We start from the raw sequence: 22,743 nt of genomic DNA, 5'->3' as shown, positions 1-22,743 counted from the left end.
GCCAGAGCACCTGTCTATGACCCATGACCCTAAGAATGGCCACTGGCTGTTTGAATGGGCCCTTTATAGTGGCTGCTGGTACATCAGCCCCAATAATGCCATAGAAGATTTTTTTAAAAAGTAAATCTAATTTTGCTGAATCTTAGAACATAATCTTCGGAAGTCAAAAGTCTGCTTCCTCCAAGGCATCATGAACTAAACAAGACCAGTCAGGATTTCCAGACAGAGTGAAAAGCTCCTTTAATCATTGGTGAAAAGGTGCACTTACAGTGGCTTGACAATGCTGCCCCCTGGTGGTTAGTTGCTGCACAATGTGCCAACAAGGGCTGCTCCAAAGGGTTAGAGCTAGGGTAGCCACCAACATGGTGCCCTCTAGACATGGTTGAAATATAACATCCTTCAGCATAGCCAGTATATTTAGGGATGATGCGAGCTGTAGTCCAGCAGCATGTGAAGGGCACCTCATTGGCTACCCCTGGCCTAGAGATTGTTGAAGAAAATCAATACACCGAACACCTTTAGTCCTCCAGCCATCTCATCCTACATGGGTCAAGAGGGAATGGCCCAGAGCGGGGGGGGGGTCCTCCATGATTTAAGAAAGCCCTGTGGGATATGAAATACTAAGGGGGGGTCTGTGAATGTTGGGTGCATAGTCTCCAAGGACGTTCTTCAGCAGCAAGGACCTGCCAGCGGACTGGGCTCTGAAAAGCTCCTGCAGAGGCATTTCAAGCCCAGCTGGGAGGTTTCTGGGGACAGAGCTACAGAGTCCCCCTTGGAACACCCCTCCCCACATTGAGCCATTCTTGCAGCCTTGAGCATCACCCACTAGACTCTAGTGACATCCCACAAGACGGGAACACTCCCTCAGGAACATTGACCTATCTGACATGGGTGACAGCCATGAAGAGGGTGGCTAACCCACCAGGACAGATTCCCTCGACCTAAAAAAGCAGGAACGCAGGATGCAAAGTCAGGCACACGGTAAGCCAGACGAACCCTGAATTCTCTGCCCAGAGTGCAGCACCTGGTAACCTGTAGACATACTGTGCACTCTGGCCACTGTTGATTAAGCCACAGAGAAAATCTAGAGCTCCCAAAGATTAGACTTAATGGCAGCAAAAGCCATTTTCAAGCAGGACAAAGGGCTGAAGTGCTTTGGGTCCCAAGAAGGTGGGTGTAAGCAGCTCCCCTTCAGCACTTCAGAAGACTACGTGTCAGGCCCTGAAGGTGCTGCCTCTGAGCCCCGCTTCCCAGCACCTCCTTCCTCCTTCCCATCCCCAACTGGGCCTGGTTCAGAAAAAGGCTTACTGGGCTGTGGCTCAGGTCCAGGTTGCTTCACGGTGGGTGTGTCTCCCCATGCATTAAACACAAGCTCCCCATCCCTGAAGCCACCACCTTCCTCAGGAGGGCCCCCCTCCACCTTCTCAAAACCAACGTCCATCTTCAGAGTTGTCATTGCTCCACGAATCATGATACTCATAAGCATTGAAAGGGGACTTGTTTAGTCCGTAATCAAGTTCTTTGTCAAAGGCATCTTCATCTCTGTCATTGTTCCCTCCACTGGGATTGGAATTGCCACCCTCGTCGTCACCATCATCATCATCTTCATCATCAAAAATGTCGTCGTCCTCATCTTTACCACCATTGCCAGCATCCTTCTCCGGTTGTTCCTTAGGTTTAGGCTTCTCCTCGGATGCAGGTTTCCCACCAGATTCTGGCTTTTCATGGGGCGCTGGTTTCTCAGCAGATGTGGGCTTGATGTCACCCACTTGTCCAGATGGCTTTTCTCCAGATGTTGGCTTTTCTCCAGAAGTGGGCTTGATGTCGCCCATTTGTCCAGATGGCTTTTCTCCAGATGTTGGCTTTTTTCCAGAAGTGGGCTTGATGTTGCCCACTTGTCCAGATGGCTTTTCTCCAGATGTTGGCTTTTCTCCAGAAGTGGGCTTGATGTTGCCCACTTGTCTAGATGGCTTTTCTCCAGATGTTGGCTTTTCTCCAGAAGTAGGCTTGGTGTCACCCACTTGTCCAGATGGCTTTTCTCCAGATGTGGGTATCACATAAGCTACATCTCCAACAGGAGAAAGTGGTTTCCTGTCAAATGCAGGCTTTTCACTAGAGAGGGGTGTGCCATGGGTTGTGTGCCCAGTACTAGGAACTGGCTTTTCAGTCGATGCTGGCTGGTCACCAGATGTGGGCATGACATATTGAATATTAGAAGCTGACTTTTCAACAGTTCCTGGCTTCCCACCAGGTTTTGTCTTGTCTCTTTTGTTGATACATCCTGTACTGGGAAATGCTGGCTTTGAAGCAACATTTAGACTGTCAATGGACATGGGCTTCTCCTTTGAAGGAGGCTTCCCACTTGGTGCTGGTTTCTCTCCAGAGATGACTCTCACCCCCAGCTTAGGCTTCATGTCAGTGTAAAAGTTTCCCTCTGATCCCACGGGGGACCTTTCAACAGGTTCTGGATTCCCAGAAGGAAAGCCAGGTTCTGTTTTGTCCACAGCCTGCGGTTTCTTCTTGCAGAGAAGGGAAGAGGCTGACTCCTTTGAAAGAAGGGTGCCCCCTCCCTTGGAGATGGGTGTCTCTTTAGAAAAAATCTCCCCACTGCCTGCAGCTTGGCTGTCCAGGTGTCCTTTGGGCAAACAGTTCTTTTGTGCCAGCTCAGTGTCCTTTATCAACAGACACAGAAGTTTTGTCCTGGGGGCTTCTTTATCTTTACCCTTGGGTGTGGCTTGGCTCTGTTGCTGCCTCCCAGTGTCGCCCCCATTGGAAAGAGATGCCGTTCCAGAGGTCCCTGAAGACAGAAGAGAGAACATAAGATACAGGCAGGCAGTTCTCAGCTCTGGGACTTGCCTTGGGAAGGATGTATGTGTGTCAAGGAAAAGTGGGGACAAGAAAGACAGGCTCTCCTGTCCTTCTACGAAGGGTATAGGCCATGGTCTAGATACCCCCCTATGTGGCACGTGTATAGAACTATGTGGAATTAGATGTGGGTTTGCCTCAGTGGTTTCCATAGGCCAAAGAGCCACCATCTTTTCCTTCTCTACTTCTGTCTTCCAGCTGGATACAGCAAAGTCTCATTAATAAGCAGTGGATGAGCAACTAACGAGCCATGCCTGGAGTATGAATAACAGCCCACCCTCTCTGGTGTTTCATCTGAAGCAGCTCAGTGCAGATGTTAGAGACTCCTCTCCTTCTCCTTGAGCCCCAGTGGCACTTACAGAGGTGCTCCACAGGACCTACAGTGAAGCTTGTCAGGATTGGCTCTTCTGACTTACCTAAATTCTGAGGTAACTCTTCTCAGAGCAGAGCAGACAGTGGCCCTGTGGCCATGCAGGTTACCCAGAATCTCTACCTGCTTGGGAGAGATTTGCCTCAGCCTTCCCAGGACTGTCTTCTGCATATGGACCCAAATCTCCATTTAGCAGCCACAAGCCATGACCCCTGCTCTGGCTAGACTCAGTGTCCTCTTGTGTCCCTCTTTTTGTGTTTTTTGCTGACTCTCTGATTAAACCTAGACATAGGTAAGATCAGGGGTTACATCCACTTTGATCTCTTGAGCACGCTCTTGACTGTTAGAAATGTGACAAGAGCAACTCCCAACACCAGCTTCAGCTGGTGCAGAACGCGGCTGCCAGACTATTGACGAGGACCAGTCGGTCTTCGCATATAACACCTATTCTGGCGCGTCTGCACTGGCTCCCTATTTGCTTCCGGGTGAGATTCAAGGTGCTGGTTCTTACCTATAAAGCCTTACACAACGTGGGACCTCAATACCTTGTGGAACGCCTCTCTCGCTATGAACCTACCCGTTCACTTCGTTCAGAATCTAAGGCCCTCCTCCGGGTATCAGCTCATCGGGAAGCCTGGAGGGTGGTTACTAGATCTAGGGCCTTTTCTGTGGTGGCCCCTGAGTTGTGGAACAGCCTCCCCGAAGAGGTACGCCTGGCGCCTACACTTCTATCTTTCCGGCGCCAGGTAAAGACCTTTTTATGCTCCCAGGCATTTTAATCTTTTAATTTTCTTAATCTTTCTACTTTTAACATGTATCCTTCTTAATTTGTGTTGTATTTCGTTTTTGTTGTGCTTTCTGTTGTTTGTTTGTACATGTTTTTGTGATTTTTTACTATGATATACTGTATTTTATCTTGTTGTTCACCGCCCTGAGAGCTATTCTGCTAAGGGCGGTATATGAATTGAAATAATAAATAAAATAATTTGGTCCTATTTGCATGGGGAGAGAGATACAAACATAGTTCTCTTCAGGGCTGGCACCAGAGGGCGGCCAGGACGGGCCTTGCCCAACGGCGCCTCCTTAGGGTGGGTGGATAGAGGTATCTTCCACAATCTGCAGCATGGATCACGGGACCGAGTTCTGAGGCACACCCCCCCCACTGCGGTGCAGACCTGCAACAGCCGCCTGCAACATGCTCCGCCTACCTCTCGAAGTAAATGCTGGTTGTCAGGGCACCGCCAGGCATGCCAGGGCCCATCGCACTGTGGGTGCACTTCTGCCATCACCCAAGATGGCAGCCGAGGTTGCCCTAAGGGCCAGATGCCTCCACCGCCATCTTGATGGATGGCAGGGATCAGGAATACCATCGTCTCAATGATCCTGACTTTGGTGTTCAGTGATACATCATTGCATTTGAGGACCTTTTCTAGTTCTCTCATAGCTGCCCTCCCCAGTCCTAGCCTTCTTCTGATTTCTTGACTATTGTCTCCATTTTGGTTAATGACTGTGCCAAGGTATTGCTAATCTTTGACAAGTTCAACGTCCTCATTGTCAACTTTAAAGTTAGATAACTCTTCTGTTGTCATTACTTTAGTCTTCTTGACGTTCAGCTGTAGTCCTGCTTTTGTGCTTTCCCCTTTAACTTTCATCAGCATTCATTTCAAATCATTACTGGTTTCTGCTAGTAGTATGGTATCATCTGCATATCTTAAATTATTGATATTTCTCCCTCCAATTTTCACACCTCCTTCATCTTGGTCCAATCCCGCTTTCCATATGATATGTTCCGCTTATAGATTAAACAAATAGGGTGATAAAATACACCCCGTCTCACACCCTTTCCGATGGGGAACCAATCGGTTTCTCCATATTCTGTCCTTACAGTAGCCTCTTGTCCAAAGTATAGGTTGCGCATCAGGACAATCAGATGCTGTGGCACCCCCATTTCTTTTAAAGCATTCCATAGCTTTTCATGATCTACACAGTCAAAGGCTTTGCTGTAATCTATAAAGCACAGGGTGATTTTCTTCTGAAATTCCTTGGTCCGTTCCATTATCCAACATATGTTTGCGATGTGATCTCTGGTACCTCTTCCCTTTCTAAATCCAGCTTGGACATCTGGCATTTCTCGCTCCATATATGGTAAGAGCCTTTGTTGTAGAATCTTGAGCATTACTTTACTTGCATGGGATTAAGGCAATAGTTCGATCATTACTGCATTCTCTGGGACCCCCTTTCTTTGGAATTGGGATATATATTGAACGCTTCCAGTCTGTGGGCCATTGTTTAGTTTTCCATATTTCTTGGCAAATTTTTGTCAAAATCTGGACAGATTCAGTCTCCGTAGCTTGTAGCAGCTCTATTGGTATGCCATCTATTCCTGGTGATTTGTTTCTTCCAAGTATTTTAAGAGCAGCGTTCACCTCGCATTCTAAAATTTCTGGTTCTTCATCATATGGTTCCTCCGTGAATGAATCTGTCATCCTGGCATCTCTTTTATAGAGTTCTTCAGTGTATTGCTTCCATCTTCCTTTTATTTCATCTCAGTCAGTCAGTGTGTTCCCGTTGATTGTTCAACATCCCAACCCTTGGTTTAAATTTCCCTTTCATTTCTCTAATCTAAACTTTGTTGTCCTCTTCTATTTCTATACAATAACTATTGCAAAAGTTCTGTTTGTCCCTACGTACTAGTCGCTGTATTGTTGCATTTAGGGTTCTGACGGTGTTTCTATCTCCTTTTGCTTTCGCTTTCCTTCTCTCTTTAACCATTTTAACAGTTTCTTCAGTTTTCCATTGAGGTCTTGCTGTCTTTTTAACTAGAGGTATTGTCTTTTTGCATTCTTCACTGATAATGTCTAAGACTTCACTTCATAGTTCTTCTGGTTCTTTGTCAACTAAGTTTGAAGCCTCAAATCTGTTCCTTGTCCGATCTTTATATTCTTCTGGGATGTTACTTAAAATGTATTTTGGCATTGGTTTGCAACAATTACCGACCGGTCACAAATACCCCCTTTTTTGGGAAGGTGATTGAGAGGGTTGTGGCACAGCAATTGCAAGTACGCTTGGATGAAACAGATTATCTTGACCCATTTCAGTCTGGATTCAGGCCTGGTTATGGGACTGAATCGGTCGCCCTGATGGATGACCTCTATTGGGAGAAGGACAGGGGCAGTGTGACCCTGTTATTCTTAATTGATCTCTCAGCGGCTTTTGATACCATTGACCACGGTATCCTTCTGGGCCGACTTGGTGAGATGGGTATCGGCGGCACTGTTTCACAGTGGTTCTGATCCAATCTTCAGGGTTATTTTCAGAGAATAGCATTGGGCTATTATTGTTGTTGTTGTTTGTTTGTTTGTTAGTTTGTTGTTGTTGTTATTAATACTCCGCCTTTCGGCCAAAGGCCTTCAAGGAGGCTTACAAAGAAAAATAAACGCAGGTATAAAAATACAATAAAAATACAATAAAAGCAATACAATTTACAAAAATTAAATTAAATAACAAATAACATTATCATTATCGGCACCGCCAGGAAAAAGGAGGTGGTGTTAGCAGGGGCGGCAGCTCTCGAAAGGCAGACGGGTGACAGGTGTTTGTTACAGCGAAGTTGTTTGCTGTTTCAACGTTGTCTTCCTGTCCACGTCCTTGGGCTCGCTCTGCTGCTTCTCCCTGGGCTTCTGCTGGTGGTGGGGGTGATGGTTTATGTCGGGGGCGGCTGTGGGAGCTCGGGCTTGGGGACCTGGGTCTTGGCTGGAGCAGCATACATCAGGTGGTGACACAGGATAAAGCCTTTTCTGTGGTGGCACCTGACTACGCAGCACTCTCCTCTTGGAGGGCCACGTCCTTTCATAAGGCGGCGGCGGCGGCGCGATGACGACGAAGCAAACGCACCTTTCGGCCGTGCAACCCTGCCCTCCCGGATAGGTACCAGTCAGCCAGGGCGGGCAGAGCAGGGCCATCCCCATCAGGTGACCGCATCACACTTTCAGTTGCATGGTCATCATCCATCTTTCAGCCCCCTGGCAGTTGTGCTGTGGGGTGCTGCAGGATACCATCTTGTCCCCCATGCTATTTTAACATCTATTTGAAGCCCTTGGGAGCAGTCATCGGAGATTTGGGGCAATGTGTCAGCAGTATGTTGATGATACCCAGTTCTATTTCTCTGTAACATCTGAATCAGGAGAGTCCATGCAAGCCCATGCAAGCTTGATTGACAGGGAATTACAACATCTCCCTAATAAAGGCTTTAAGAATTGCCACCTACACAATCTTTATTGCTGAAATACAATATCAGAGTTTTAGATCTCTTCACGATACATACATGCATGAATCGGGAGAGCCCGTGCAAGCCTTGGATCAGTGTCTGGACTGGGGGGTGGGCTGGATGAGGGCAAATAAACTGAGGCTGAATCCTAGCAAGATGGAGGCACTGTGGGTTGGTAGTTCTTGAGTTTGGATAATTGGCAGTTGCCAGCTTTGGATGGGGTCATACTCCCTCTGAAAGAGCAGGTCTGTAGTCTGGGGGTGCTGCTAGATCCATCTTTGTCGCTAGAGGCCCAGGTAACCTCCGTGACTAGGAGTGCCTTTTACCAGTTTCAGCTGGTAAGACAGCTGCGGCCGTTTCTGGACCAGGATAGCCTGACCACTGTTGTCCATGCACTGGTAACCTCAAGGCTGGATTACTGTAATGCGCTCTATGTGGGACTGCCCTTCAGGTTGGTCTGGAAGATGCAGCTGGTGCAAAATGCAGCAGCGAGCCTGCTCACTGGGGCAGGGTATCGCCAGCATGTCTCCCCGCTGCTGAAAGAATTGCACTGGCTGCCCATTTGCTACCGGGCCAAGTTCAAGGTTCTAGTTTTGGTGTACAAAGCTTTATACAGCTCAGGATACCTGAAAGACCGACTTATCCCTTATATACCCAATCAATCACTGCATTCTGCAGGTGAGGGCCTTCTGCAGATACCATCTTATCAGGAAGTCCTTTCTGTACAACATAGGAAACAAACCTTTAGTGTGGTGGCACCAGAGCTTGGAAAAGTTACTTTTTTGAACTACAACTCCCATCAGCCCCAGCCAGCATGTTCACTGGATTGGGCTGATGGGAGTTGTAGTTCAAAAAAGTAATTTTCCAAGCTCTGGGTGGCACCTACCCTGTGGAATTCCCTTCCCTTATATATTAGACAAGAGCCATATCATTTTGGCGCCTACTGAAGACCTTCCTCTTTCAACAAGCCTTTTAAGTGGAGACCTTATCCCAGTCTGCGTCTGTGTTGGAATTAATTTTTAATATGTTTATAAATCTTGTTTTAAAAAAAATCTTATGAAAACTTAAAAAAAAGTTTTTAAAGATGTTTTGTTTTAATGTATTTTAAAGTCCGTTTTCATGATGTTTTAAAAAAACTTTAAAAATGAAGAGGTGGCAACTGTGTAAAAGGGAACAGGCTCCCTTCCAGGTTCTGGGTGTCCTGGGAAGCAATGAAGAAGCCTCACAGAGACCGCTAGGAGTCGCTGCTCTCGAATTACAAAGACAATCCATTAAACCAAAAGATGCTCAGACCCCAGAAGACCAGCCTGGGAGAATCCTGACTATCATGCCAAACTTCCTTGCCTTTCCACTAGGGTTGCCATATTGCCCGGTTAGCCGGGTTTTACCCAGATTCTGTGCATGCCACCCGGCGCCCGGCTAGCCCCTTAGGTGGCCCGGATTCTCAGCTTTCATTTTTTTAAAAAATTAAGTTTCTAGGTGGCCCGGTTCTCGAGATATGCATAAAAACATCAGCCCCCCAACTGTTAAATCTTTCTTTGAACAGTACTGTATAGCACTTCGTAGCTTTAACCCCGCCCGTTCAGGATTGCAGCCAATCAGGGATTGTGTTTCAGTTTCATTGACCTGAGGCAGTGTCTAGAAAACAAAATGGTGGTTTCCCCTCCTGTTTATCTGAAAATCTCATAAATTGGGTAAGTATATACATTTCAGTTTTTTTTCCTCTTGTGTGCAGGAGTCAGATCTTGGGCAGTGTTTTGAAAACCTTCCCAATGCTTGCTTTTTGTAAAAGCAATGCTAATCCCATATGCCCAGAGTAAATCCCATTGAATTCAATAGGACTTACTTTTGAGTAGACATGGTTATGAATGTGCTGAAAATCAATGGGACTTTGGAGTGAATGTTAAAAAGAATTGTGTTTGTGTTCTAACTCTTTCTGTCTCCAGTCCAATTTTAAAGCAAGTAGGCAGGGCTTACTTAGGTATTACAGTTTTTATTCTGTTGGAAAGTAATACTGATTTTTTTTAAACTAATACTGATTTTTCAGCAATGACCAACTGGTTTGACAATAAACTATTATATGGGCTGTATGTATTTATACATCTGCAGTGTGTGCGTGTGGAGTCTTTCCAACACCCCTGTGAGATAGGGTTGTTGGAAACCAAGGCAGCTCACAAAAAGAAATAAAGTCATTTAAAATCCAATAACCATAAAAACAAGTATAAACAGTTGCAAAACAGCGTAAAGTAGCATGATTTGGAATTTTGGGTTGTGTGAATGAAGTTGCTTATCACTTGAGGTTGCATTTCTGTCCCTGTTTGAGTAAGCCCCACTGAATACACTGGGACTTGCTTCTGAATAAATAAACCTAGGATTGCACTATAAATATCTTTACAGTTTGTGTAAATAATAAATATATTTGATAGTCATGCTTATATAAATATTTCTTCATTTATCATATTTTTGGTTAGGAATCCTGACTGGTTGTGAGATGCTTAGTTTTTTGCCTTACTCAGGAATCTTGTTGTGGTTGGTAAGGTATTACATTTAGGAAAGTGTTACTGCCTTCTGTGGTTTTTTTTCCTATTTGCATTTCACTTATCTTTAACCTCACTCCGTTACAGCCATAGAAGCAACAGGAGCATATGCAAGATAATTAACTCCCATTAGTGATAAGAACAAGAATTTATAATTATTATTTCAATTAAAACAAGAGGCTTATCAATACTTTGAAGAGGACCAGATATTTATTTCGTTTCTGAGCCCAGGACTGGGTCTTTCATGATGCCTGGGGGGGGGGGGGGAGCAGGAGAGTAGTCGATAAGACAGACATCCTGGCATTGATAATCTAATTAGCAAGGTATGTGTGGGGTTATTGCACACTTCCAGGCCCAGTTTCATTTTGAGTATGGAGGTGGAACCTGTGTAGATGTGGTTGATCAAAGGGAGAAGAAATTTTGAGTTAAGCAAAGCTCTGCTTTTATAAAACCTAAGAAACATACAGATACTTTGAATGTCTGAGTGCCTGCACCAGTGGAATACTGGAGGAACTTGTAAAACTTGCTGCAACAGTATTTAGAACTGAGCATGTGGTGTGAAAGACTCCTTTTCCTAACGTTTTGGCTTCTTGTTTTTCTCTACCCACCACATCTTTGAAATATATCGTATATGGTTAACCGTACTGCTGCCCTGACTTACTTTATGCTTGTTGCTATTTTGTGTTTTTATTATGTTTTTATATTGATTGTGTATTTTTATTGTTTTTATTATATTTGTAAGCTGTGCTGAGCTCTGTTTTTAACAGCAAAAGGGCAGGATATAAATTCTCTTAATCCATCAATAAATACTCCATAGTGTTGGAAACTAGAGTCTAGGCATTTAAGGCTGAAAATGTTGCTTTTAAAAAAAAGATTTCTCACATCTTTCCCCAGCTTTTGGTGGTGATTCCTAGGCACAAAAACAAAACAACTGGACAATCCAAATATTAATATGCAAATATTTGCATAATATGCAAATAATACACAAATAATTTGCATAATATGGAAATACTTTCCATAATATCCAAATTAACCTGCCCAGATTTGTGGAATATGGCAACCCTACTTTCCACCCACCCTCAAAGTGGCTTGCCACAAGACCTGCTTTGTGGTGCAGAGGAGGTGCCGAAGAGCAAGACTCGTTAGTCAGTTATGATCAACCAAAAAAACATGGTCATTGAGCAATTAGGCTAATTAATTGAGCAACTAGTGCCTGAGCCTGATACCTATCAGAGTTACATCACAACCAAAAGCAGGAAAAGAGGCAGGTGGTGAACAACTCTGGCCAGCAGTGGGTGGCAGAAGTGCCAGCAACAGGCCTGCAGAGTGGCTTCCCACAGTGACTGTCACGAGTGCCCAGCAGTGCCATTTTTGTTGCATGGGCATTGGATCCTGTGAACAGAAACTGAACAAGGACCAGACTGCACCAGCGACTGCACCAGCAGCAGCAGCACCCCTCCCCGGGGAACCAAGGCTACCTGTGCCTTCACCCCCAGGATGCTTTGCCATGCATGCTGGGCAGAAGCCTAGAGCTGCCACTTGGCACAGGGATCCTATGTTCAGCTGGCGCAGAGCAGCTCCTCGGGGGGGAGGAAAGTGACTTGAGCCGGCCCTGCCTACGAGGATGAACAGCCACCAGCACTTACAGCTGTCCCCCAGCCAGGAGCTTGTGGGATGTTACTTGTCTGCTAAGGGGACAACCTGCCCCCAAGACCTCCCTGGCTGGATCAAGGCTTCTGGGTCGTTCCAACTACCTTCCTCTGAGCGACGGGGCTGTGGGCCCTGTGCTCCTCTGCAACATGCCTTCCCTCGTGGCTTGCACATCTGGTTGGGTCTAGTTCCTCACTCTGTTTGAGCCTCGGCTTACCTGGGACCCTGGTGACCTGGGCTGCCTCGGTGCTGCTGCCTTTAGTGCTTGAGCATTTCCATCTTGGTTCGCCAAGCCTGAGCTCTTTCTCAAGTCCTCTCACCTGCTTCTGACAGGCCTCTCTTGGATAGCTCTCTTGAGCCCTCCAGCTTGCGGCCTGCAGAGCTCTCTCTGAGGCTTGTAGGCCCCAAAGACTCTCCCCTGATCTGCAGTAAAGCCACTGTATTGCCAATCACCGGAAGAATCTAGATGTAATCGAGGAGGCTTAGAAATGGCATGTGAATGGCCTCTGTGCCATGACTATTGCCCCAAACCCCTGAGTTACTGAGGTGCTTATTGCTTTGCATACTGTGATTGCAATGTATTGGGATCTGGAGAGCTCAAAAGCAGGCTCTCTGACATTAAATTGACAAATGCTTCATTTTGTCTATGAAACAGCCTTTGGGAAAAGTTATTCAGTTAACCGAAACAATCCAGCTTGTCCCACACTTTAGCTTACCAGGAGGGCTTGTGCAGGGCTGGTTCTAAAGGGCGGCCAGGTGGGGCACTGGCCCGAGGGCCCCTGGAACTACAGGGGCCCCTGAGGGGCTCCTCCGCTCACCTCCCGCAATCCGCGGCACCAGCTGCAGATTGCAGGGCAGGAGCTTCCGCCTGCCCACCATTCCCTTGCCCCACCTACCTGTCTCCTGCCTTTTAGCATTGCCCTTAATGAAGATGGCGGCCGAGGTTTCCATAAGGTGCTGAAGCCCCTGCTGCCATCTTGGTTGATGGCAGAGATGCGCGCGCATAGCACGCATGCGTGCCATCAACCAAGATGGCTTCGGAGGCTTCATCCCCTTAGGGAAACCATGGCCGCCATCTTTGTTAATGGCAATGCTAAAAGACAGGTGACAGGTGGGGGGGCAGCGCGCATATGTGCTCGCTTGCACGCACGCACATACACACACACCAGGGCCCGGGGGAAGCTGATGCCCAAGGCCCCCGTCATGCCTGGGGCCGGCCCTGGGCTTGTGTATAGCCTTCGCAAGCTTTGAAGGGACAGTAAGTTAATTAGCTTACGAATGTTCTCATTTTGCTTATATAAACAAAGCACTTGATAGTCAAAACAAGCCATTAAGTTGGAGATGCAACTGTGTTCTCAAGCTGAAGCTGCACAGGAATACCCCGCATTAACGTATGCAATGGGTCCAGAGCGAGTACGTAAACCAAAAATGTACTTAAAGTGAAGCACTACCTTTTTTCACTTATCGATGCATATACTGCACTGCAGTCGTCATATACAGGCATAACTAATGGTCCCACCAGTGAAAACAGCTAGGCTGGTGCGGACCAGAGAGAGGGCATTCTCAATTGTGGCCCCCACCCTCTGGAATTCTCTGCCATGTGACCTTCGCCATGCCCCCTCCCTGGTAGGTTTTCGCCAAGGATTAAAAACTTGGCTGTTTCAGCGGGCATACAGGATTTCTAAGTAATTTTAGTTGTATAACGTACAGATGTGGGTGGGCTGATTATCTGAAGACTGATGTTATAACTGTATTTATATGTTGTATCTTAATTTTAATCTATGTACGCCGCCTAGAGTGGCCGTTCATTCGGCCAGATAGGCGGCCTAAAAATAAAATTTTATTATTATTATTATTAAATAACGCATTTATAACTAAAATAAACACAGTAGGCCTTCCAAGTTTGTAGTTGGAGACTGATCGCGCGGTGGCGTCATGGCTTTAAGTGTCTGTTCTTGTGAAGCGAGCGTATGTAAACAGGGGAATGGTGCTACTGTAAATATATCTGTACTCGCGAGTGTCCGTAAAGTGAAGGTCCATATAGCGGGGTATTCCTGTACCATGTGCAGGGTCAGGAGACATCACCTGATGGTTAAACCAGCAATTTGGATGATGGGCAGATAATGATCTAATAGGTGTAAGGTGCCCCTCCCAGGTGGGTTTTGGGGTATAAATGAGGCCCCTAGATCAAGGAGATTAAGCCTCCAGGGGGCTGAAGAAGCCCCGAGATAACATCAGGGACTAACACAGCCTTGAAGTACCATCAAGAAGAAGGAAGAAGACTCAGCCCCTCCCAGGCACGAATCCTCATAGTGCTGTTGGGAGGTTTCTAGCCAGTGAGGAGCATAAGGAGGGGGGGAAGAAGAGGCAGAGACCTGCTAGCTATTAGTTTCATTTATAGTGTTTTACTGCTTGCAAATAAACCATTAACCACCAGCCATGTTCATTGTCCTTTTAAAATCACGAACTCCACTGTCTTGTATCTGGCCAGAACTAGGCATTTGACGCTACAGCCACCGAGTGGCCATCCAGCCAGAGTCCAAATGCTGGACCTTGCTTTGCAGATTGTGGCCCGTGAAGAATGCTCTGTTCACTCCTGGGCTGCCTCAGCCCCTGAACATGGGATCATCAGAAGAGCCCTGCTGCCGGTTCAGACAGCAGACCGATCTAACCCAGCATCCTATTGTCACAGCGGCCAACCAAATTCCCCAGAGGAAAGCCTGCAAGCAGGGCGTGGGAGCAACAGGACTCTCTCCACCTGCAAATCCCAGCAACTGGCATTCTCCAACTGTAAACGTAGAACATAGCCATCCTGGCTATAATTGCCCATTTAGCCATTGATAGCCTTATGTTTCCAAGCTCGATTCAAGGTGCTGGTTTTAACCTATAAAGCCTTACATGGCTTGGGACCACAATACCTGATGGAACACCTCTCCTGACATGAACCCACCCGTACACTACGCTCAACATCAAAGGCCCTCCTCTGGGTGCCTACTCCGAGGGAAGCTCGGAGGATGGCAACAAGGGAGAGGGCCTTCTCAGTGGTGGCCCCCAAATTATGGAATGATCTTCCTGACGAGATGCACCTGGCGCCAACACTGTTATCTTTTCCGCGCCAGGTCAAGACTTTCCTCTTCTCCCAGGCATTTTAGCATGCATTTTTAAATTATGTTTTTAAATTGTTTTTTGTGTTTTAAAATGTGTGTATTTGTTTTTATTGTTTTTAATTGCTGTAAACCACCCAGAGAGTTTAGGCTATGGGGCAGTATATAAATGTAATTAAATAAATCTATTAATGTGTCTAATCCTATTTTAAATCCATCCAAACTGGTGGCCATCACAGCCTCCTGTGGGAGTGAATTCCACACGTGCTGTGTGAAGAAGTATTGCTTCAGAACACTGGCCCACTTTTGACATTTAAGGTGATGTTTGTCATAGCAATATACTGAACCAAACCTTTGCCAGACAGCGGCTGCCTCCCGTGCTCATCAGTTGCATTTCTCTTTGTGAAGGCACTTATGTCCTCAAGGTTCCAGGCAAGGACTGGCAAATCTGTAAATTCCAGATTCTCATCTTTCAAATCTTATGCTTGTTTCCCCCCCTTTTTTGCATTGGTTTGCCAATTCTGTGTTTAAAAGCTTGCACAAAAATTGTGCCCATTTTTGGGGTGCATTTCTCTTGGTATAAACATTTTCTATGCAACTTTGCCTAAACCACATTTTAGCAAGCAATTTCCCCTAACATGATGCATTTTTGTACATTATTTTCACTAATATCTGCATTTTGTACACATTTTTGGATTGGAAATTTAGTTGTGATTTTTCGAGGGACGGCTGCATCTCAGCTGAGTGAATTAGTTTGGGAAATGTGAGTGATGAGTTTCTCCTTCATCTCTGCTCTTTCATCATGGCCACCTTTTCATCAGGCAAGGGTCCAGGGTATATAACAGCTCAATGATATGCAGGAATTCTACAGGTGAAGCTTCTGCCATCACAGCATCTGAACGCTAGGAGAATCTTCTTTGTTTAATTTGTGCCTGCTAAAGCAAAGGCACAGGACATCGCTTACTAACAAGCAAATGGTGTCAGGTCTGTGATTTGCCATGATTTCACCTTCTTGTTGCAAAAGCTGAGCAGCTTGGCTTGAGCTCTGCAGCTTACTCTGAGGGCTCTTCCTTCTCTTTCTACCCCACCCCACCCCAGCCATCAGCCAAATCCAAATTTGAAACCTGCCGTTACATGCAAGTACCAGAATGATACATCAAAGACCATTCCATGATTTTCCTGAGCAGGAAAAAACACATTCCTCCCTGACCTGGCTGGCCCCTAGCTTTGCATCCCAAGCCACCCCAGTCCCGCAGCTGCCTCTACTCACCTTTGGGCGATGCAGCCAGCAGCGCAGGCCAGAGGACAAAGGAGCCCAGGAGGAGGAAAGGGCCATGTGGCTTCATGGTGGTGCTCAGAGACAGCGCCAAGTGCCCAGGATTTAGCCATCCCAGTATATAAACAGTTGCCTGGGTGGAGCTCCTTTGGCAGTGAAGGAAATAGTTTGCAAGGTGACTTACAAGGCCCTCCCATATGCATCCTACGCTCATTCCCTAATAAGCCACCTTGGCCGGCCTGTGCCACCTACACAGTCAGCATCAGCATGATAGCCATGGAAGCAGCCCTGGGAGACAGAGCAAGGATTTGTCTGCTGCCACGGGGAAGCCCACAGATCTGCCAGCACCAGGGATACTCTCCTCCTGGGCACCAACAGCTGGTCCAGCTGCATCCCAGAGGAAGGGAGCCCTGTTTTGCCTTGGTGCCTCTGGAGACCGTGCTCCTTCTGTGTCTATGTCTGGAGGGGCCAAAAAGAGGATTTGTACCTGCTTTCCCCTTGACAGCCCAGCCTCCATCTCGGGCAGCACCAGGTGGGAGCCGTACATTGGTCCTGCATGGAGTAATATGGCCCCAGGCAAGTCCCCTTTGCCCGGAATGCCCATCCCCCTCCTCCAAACCTGACAGAGCTGTAACTGCCAGCAGCAGAGGAAGCTGATGTCACCCCTTATCCATTGTCCTGATCCAGGCTCATTCCTGGACATCACATCCTGTGCCAGGAAGTTCCACCTGTTGGCAACATGTGCTGTGGACATTTTCACTCTTACGATGCTCACTGACTCATCCACACTGGTGCTTCAGCTACTCAGCTCTGACCTGTCTATGGAAGTCTTTGAAAAAGGATTAGACATTCACAGAGGATAAGGCTGTCTTGGCTGGTATCCATAACAGCTGTGCTCTGCCTCCATGGCTGGAGGCGGATGCTTCTGAATAGTACCAGTTGCTGGAAACCACAGGAGGAGAGAGTGTTCTTGCACTCAGGTCCCACTTGTGGGCTTCCCTTTAGGGCATCTGGTTGGCCACTGTGAGAACAGGAGGCTGCATGGCATTGCATTTGCCACCCCGGGCTCCTGCTGGGAGGAAGGGCAGGTTAGAAATCAAAGAATAAGTAAACAAATAAATAAATTGCAAACTTCTTCTGATATCCCTTTTTAATTTTGAGTTCCTCACCTGTTCCCTAAACTTTTTTCACAGCTACAATGACTTTTTTTTTTATGCTTCCCATGTTTCTTTCTCGTTGGCCCTGTTTGCCATTTTGCCTCTTATAACTCTTCCTTCAAGAACTCCCCTTCATCTTGGCTTCCTTTCCCTGTTAGAATCATAGAATCATAGAATAGTAGAGTTGGAAGGGGCCTGCAAGGCCATCAAGTCCAACCCCCTGCTCAATGCAGGAATCCAGATCAAAGCATTCCCGACAGATGGCTGTCCAGCTGCCTCTTGAATGCCTCCAGTGTCGGAGAGCCCACTACCTCTCTAGGGAATTGGCTCCATTGTCGTATGGTTCTAACTGTTAGGAGGTTTTTCGTGATGTTCAGTTGAAATCTGGCTTCCTGCAACTTGAGCCTGTTATTCCGTGTCCTGCACTCTGGGATGATGGAAAAGACATCCCAGTCCTCCTCTGTGTGACAACCTTTCATGTACTTGAAGAGTGCTATCATATTTCCCCTCAGTCTTCTCTTCTCCAGGCTAAACATGCCCAGTTCTTTCAGTCTCTCCTCAGAGGGCTTTGTTTCCAGTTCCCTGGTCATCCTTGTTGCCCTTCTCTGAATCTGTTCCAGTTTGTCTGCATCCTTCTTGAAGTGCGGAGACCAGAACTGGATGCAGTATTCAAGATGAGGCCTAACCAGTGCTGAATAGGGGCGAACTACACGCGATTTAGAAGCTATACTTCTGTTAATGCAGCCTAATATAGCATTTGCCTTTTTTGCAGCCACATCACACTGTTGACTCATATCAACTTGTGATCAATTCCAACATCCTTCTCACATCGTATTGCTGAGCCAAGTATCCCCCATCTTATAACTGTGCATTTGGTTTCTTTTTCCTAAGTGTAGAACTTTGCATTTATCCCTGTTGAATTTCATTCTGTTGTTTTCAGCCCAATGGTCCAGCCTATCAAGGTCCCTTTGAATTTTGTTTCTATCTTCCACGGTATTAGCTATGCCCCCCAATTTTGTATCATCTGCAAATTTGATAAGCATGCTCTGTACCTCCTCATCCAAGTTGTTAATAAAAATGTTGAAGAGCACTGGGTCCAGGACCAAGCCCTGTGGCACCCCACTTGTTACTTCCCCCCAGTTTGAGAAGGAACCATTGATAAGCACTCTTTGAGTACGATTGTGGAGCCAACTGTGGATCCACCTGATGGATGTTCCATCCAGCCCACATTTAGCTAACTTGCTAATCAGCATATTATGTCAAAAGCTTTGCTGATGTCGAGATATATTATGTCCACAGCATTCCCACAGTCTACAAGGGAGGTTACCCAGTCAAAAAATGAGATAAGATTAGTTTGGCAGGATTTGTTCTTTATAAATCCATGTTGGCTCCCAGTAATCACTGCATTGTTTTCAAGGTGCTTACAGATCGACTGCTTTATAATCTGCTCCAGAATTTTTCCAGGGATTGGTGTTAGGCTGACTGGTCTGTAGTTCACTGGTTCCTCCTTTTGCCCTTTTTGAACATAGGGACAACATTAGCTCTCCTCCAGTCATCCAGCACTTCGCCGGTCCTCCATGATTTCACAAAGATAATAGACAGCGGTTCTGAGAGTTCTTCAGCCAGTTAGTATATATCTAGCCATGAAATCCTACCTAGCATTTTCCTGCACTTTTTGAAAACAGCTTTTCTGAAATCCAAGGCACATATTTGACTATGCTCACCTTTGGCTTTTCAAAAGTTTGTAAGAATTCCAGCACTATGTGGTCACTTGCCTCCAGAATGCAACTGACCAACTCTTCCCTGTTAGTTAAGAAGATTAAGTCAAGTCAAGGCCAGGTGGTTTCCTCATTCCTTCTTCCACTTTCTGAATGAGGAAGTTGCCAACCAGGCACATCCGGAATCTGTTAGGGGTTCTCTGCTTAGGATAACTTGAAATCCCTGATTATGAATCATTCTTCCTTCCCTGAAACATCTGGAATTTCTTTCGGGAAAACATCACCCACATCCTCACCTCCATATGATTTTTTATTTATTTAATTTACTTATTTAAAATATTTATATCCCACCCTTCTACCCTATAATAGGGCACTCAGGGCGGCTGCAGTAGGCTCTAACCACAGTGCTGTTTTCATTTCCTTCTCTGTTTCTTGTTTACCTAGATGCTCTCCACAGGGCCATCTTGTCCACTGTTTTTCTGTACAGGGGTGAAATGGAAATGGACTGCCTTCAAGTCAGTCCCAACTTATGGCGACCCTATGAATAGGGTTTTCATGGTAAGCGGTGTTCAGAGGGGGTTTCCCATTGCCTTCCTCTGAGGCTGAGAGGCAGTGACTGGCCCAAGGTCACCCAGCGAGCTCCATGGCTGTGTGGGGATTCGAACCCTGGTGTCCGTAGTCCAACACTCTAACCACTAGGCCACACTGGCTCTCTGTTTAAACTGAGCCACACTGGCCATTGGGTAGCGGAGGGTAGCACTTCCGAGTAGCTTGGATTAGTCTTTGAGAAAATTAATTACCCTTAATTAATTAGTCTTTGGCACTCTTAGGTTAGGGGTAAGGTTAGGGTCAGAGTGTAACCAGGGTTAGGGTTAGGGTTAGGTACAAATGTTTTTAGGTACAAATGTTTTTATTTAAAATTAACTATCCTACAGGAAAAGAACTCAGCCGCTACTCAGCAACGCTGAGGCAAACACAAGGGCAAATACAGATGCACACACAAACGCAAAGGCAAGGGACATACAGAGGTAGGAACAACAACGTACAGAGGCATACACAGGAGAGATATAAAGATGCAGGCGGCCGCCAGGCGGGCATTAAGAACACTGGCCAGGATGTGGTTGAGGGCGAGGGCGAGGGCGATCGGGCACCAGTTGATCGGCAGTGAGAGGTCCCCCTTCTTGGGGAACAAGACCAGCAGCGCCCTCGAGATGTCTGCCAGCCCCTCCTCCCGCGGCAGCAGGGAGCTGAAGAGCCGCACAAGCGGCGCTGGCAGTAGCATCACATAGCACTGATGGAAGCGCCAAGGTAGCCCGTCAGGCACAGGGTCCAAGCTCGCCCGCCCCCGCCCAATGGCTGCCCACACTTCCTTCTCAGTGATCGGGGCCTCCAGCGCCACCTGCTGGTCAGCCGTCAGCCCCGCCCCCCCTGCGCCTCCACCTCCTCGAGGAAGGCCTGGGCTGGCGGGCAAACACCTTCTGCCAGTGCACAGTGCACAGCGGAGCTCCTCCGGCGGGAAGGGGAACCCCGCATCCCGCCACCAGTAGCAGCGCAGGAGGGCATAGACAGCATCCTGGTAGACCCGTGCCTCCCGGCAAGCCACTCACCACGTGTGCGCACCGCAGTGCTCCACCAGCAATCCCTTGAGGCGCTGCCAGCTGTCCCAGAGGTCCCCTCCTGGGGGTCGCCAGCCCTGGCCATGGTGGCCCAGACAGCAACCTCCCCCTCCAGCTACTGGTGCAGCTCCTTGCTAGCATCGAGGTCCGTGGGGTGCAGCCACCAGAGCGGGTGCCCACACAACCCTGCCCCGCCTGGCGCTCGCCGCCCGAAAAGGAAGACCATGGCCAGTATGGCATGGTCGGACCAATCGGAGGCCAGGAGGCGGCAGCTGTCGACCCCCCACCTCCACCCCGGGCTCAGACATGGTCGACCCGGCTGGCCACCCAGGGGTGGTGGAAGATGAAGCGCGCCACTGCTACTCCCCTGCGCCAACTCATAGCGTCGGCCCTCCTCCCAGTCACGATGCCGGCTACGTTGAGTACTGAGCAAGCTTATGTATGTGTGTTCAAATCTTTGCTAAGATTCTACCTTCCCTGCATATTAGTCAGACAGAGGCGTTAAGCTTTAAAATAAGAAATAACTACTTTATTCTGGAAGTACATGCTTAAGAACATAAGAACATAAGAAGAGCCTGCTGGATCAGGCCAGTGGCCCATCTAGTCCAGCATCCTGTTCTCACAGTGGCCAACCAGGTGCCTGGGGGAAGCCCGCAAGCAGGACCCGAGTGCAAGAACACCCGAGTGCTTGATAGGAAAGAGTCCTATATCTGGCTAACTAGCTAAGTTGGAGCAGCCGGCACTGCGCCCAGTGCTCGCCCTCATGCTGGAGGAGAGGGAGAGACAAAGGAAAGATGCCTGCTCCCCTCTCAAGAAAGAAGAAGAAGAAGGAAGGAGGGAAGGAACTGTGATCAACATCCTTTGCATATCGGTTACAGCGTTTCCCAACCTTTGGGCCACAGATGTTGCTGGACTACAGTTCCCATAATTCCTGAGCATTGGCAATGCTGGCTGGGGCTGATGGGAGTTGTAGTCCAGCAACATCTGTGGCCCAAAGGTTGGGAAACGCTAGCAGGAAGAAAGGGACAGCAGGAGATCAAAGGACAGGTACAGCCTAGCAACCAAGAGGTCTGCTCTCTAGCTACCCTTTTTAACCTCATGCACCCTCAACCCAAGTTGGAGTTGAACCACACATATTCCAACATCGCCTACCACGCGCTCCAGAACGACTGGGTCTTCAGGGAGGTCCTCTGCAAAGTCACCGGCTGCCTCTTCTTTGCCAATCTATACGGGAGCTCCCTCTTCCTGGCCTGCATCTGCCTGGAGTGCTATGTGGCCGTGGTGCACCCACTGAGGCACCTGCAGTTCTGGCAGCTCTGCTACCTCGTGGGGGCCGCCTTGGGGGTGTGGGCGGTACTGGTGGGGGCCATCCTGTACCTGGCGCTCCGGGGGACCCTGAAAATCTCAACCATGTTGACTCTAGGAGGGGGGCCACTGAAAGCTGCTTTCCTCAGCCGGTCTCTGCTTGCTTGCTAATGTGAAGACTGACCAGCCTCAAACACGGCGGAGAAGGAGGTGGCGGCAAAACTGCTTTCCTTTCTTGTATATTTTCTTTCAAATTACCAGTATTTTCTTTCTTTCAAAATGCTGGTATTTTCTTTCATTGATAGATATTTCCTTTCAAAGTATCAATATTTTGAAAGAACATCTCAATATTAATATCAATATTTTTGGAGAAGGGACAAATCAGACTGGTAAAAATGGCAGAAAGCGGAGAAAGAAAGAATTCAAATCGATACTGCCTGTTGGGTTGACGGAATGCCTTCAAAGCGGCACCAGTTAATAGATCACGTCCCTAATTCCGGCCTGCAAAAGCTCGTGCCACAATAAAAACAGTTGCTGAAGTCCCACAGACTCTTTGCGGTTTTTCATGGTGACTGAGATTTGGTCCCCCAACTGGGACCAAATGGTTACTGTCCCTGTACAATGTAGAGTTTATTTATATTGAATATTATGGCCGCTCTTGGCTTCTCTAGTGCAGTCTTCTGACAGATTTGCAGTCTGCTGGGCCCATCTGAGGCCTTGCAGTCTCTTGTTCCAAAAAAAGCGGGTTAAGGACTAAGGATACAATCCACAGCATGTCTACTCAGAAGTAAGCTCCCTTGGGTTCAATGGGACTTACTCCTAGGTAAGTGGGTATTGGATTGCAGCCTAAGCCACCTTGTTAGGGCCACAGGCCCTTG

At 47.5% G+C, this 22,743-nt stretch overlaps 1 protein-coding gene across 1 annotated transcript; it reads right to left on the bottom strand.

Moving 5' to 3' along the window:
• Window positions 1-215: 215 nt before the first annotated feature.
• LOC133386927 (cell surface glycoprotein 1-like) lies at window positions 216-16,173 on the bottom strand. Its single transcript, XM_061630744.1, has 2 exons — window positions 16,064-16,173; window positions 216-2,797 (listed from the first exon to the last, which is right to left on the bottom strand). The coding sequence occupies exons 1-2, from the start codon at window positions 16,137-16,139 to the stop codon at window positions 1,425-1,427; spliced, it is 1,449 nt and encodes a 482-aa protein (XP_061486728.1). The 5' UTR covers window positions 16,140-16,173; the 3' UTR covers window positions 216-1,424.
• Window positions 16,174-22,743: the final 6,570 nt, after the last annotated feature.

The sequence above is a fragment of the Rhineura floridana genome, chromosome 6 (assembly GCF_030035675.1).
Source record: "Rhineura floridana isolate rRhiFlo1 chromosome 6, rRhiFlo1.hap2, whole genome shotgun sequence".
NCBI classification, from domain to species: Eukaryota; Metazoa; Chordata; class Lepidosauria; order Squamata; family Rhineuridae; genus Rhineura; species Rhineura floridana.
Note: the sequence above shows the minus strand (reverse complement) of the source record. Positions and strands in the feature narration are given on the sequence as shown.

Excerpts from the sequence above, each read along its gene's own strand:
- LOC133386927 (XM_061630744.1), bottom strand. The coding sequence starts at position 16,139 with ATGAAGCCACATGGCCCTTTCCTCCTCCTGGGCTCCTTTGTCCTCTGG. Across the intron at positions 2,798-16,063 it reads GCTGGCTGCATCGCCCAAAG|GGACCTCTGGAACGGCATCT; the intron begins GTGAGTAGAGGC and ends TTCTGTCTTCAG.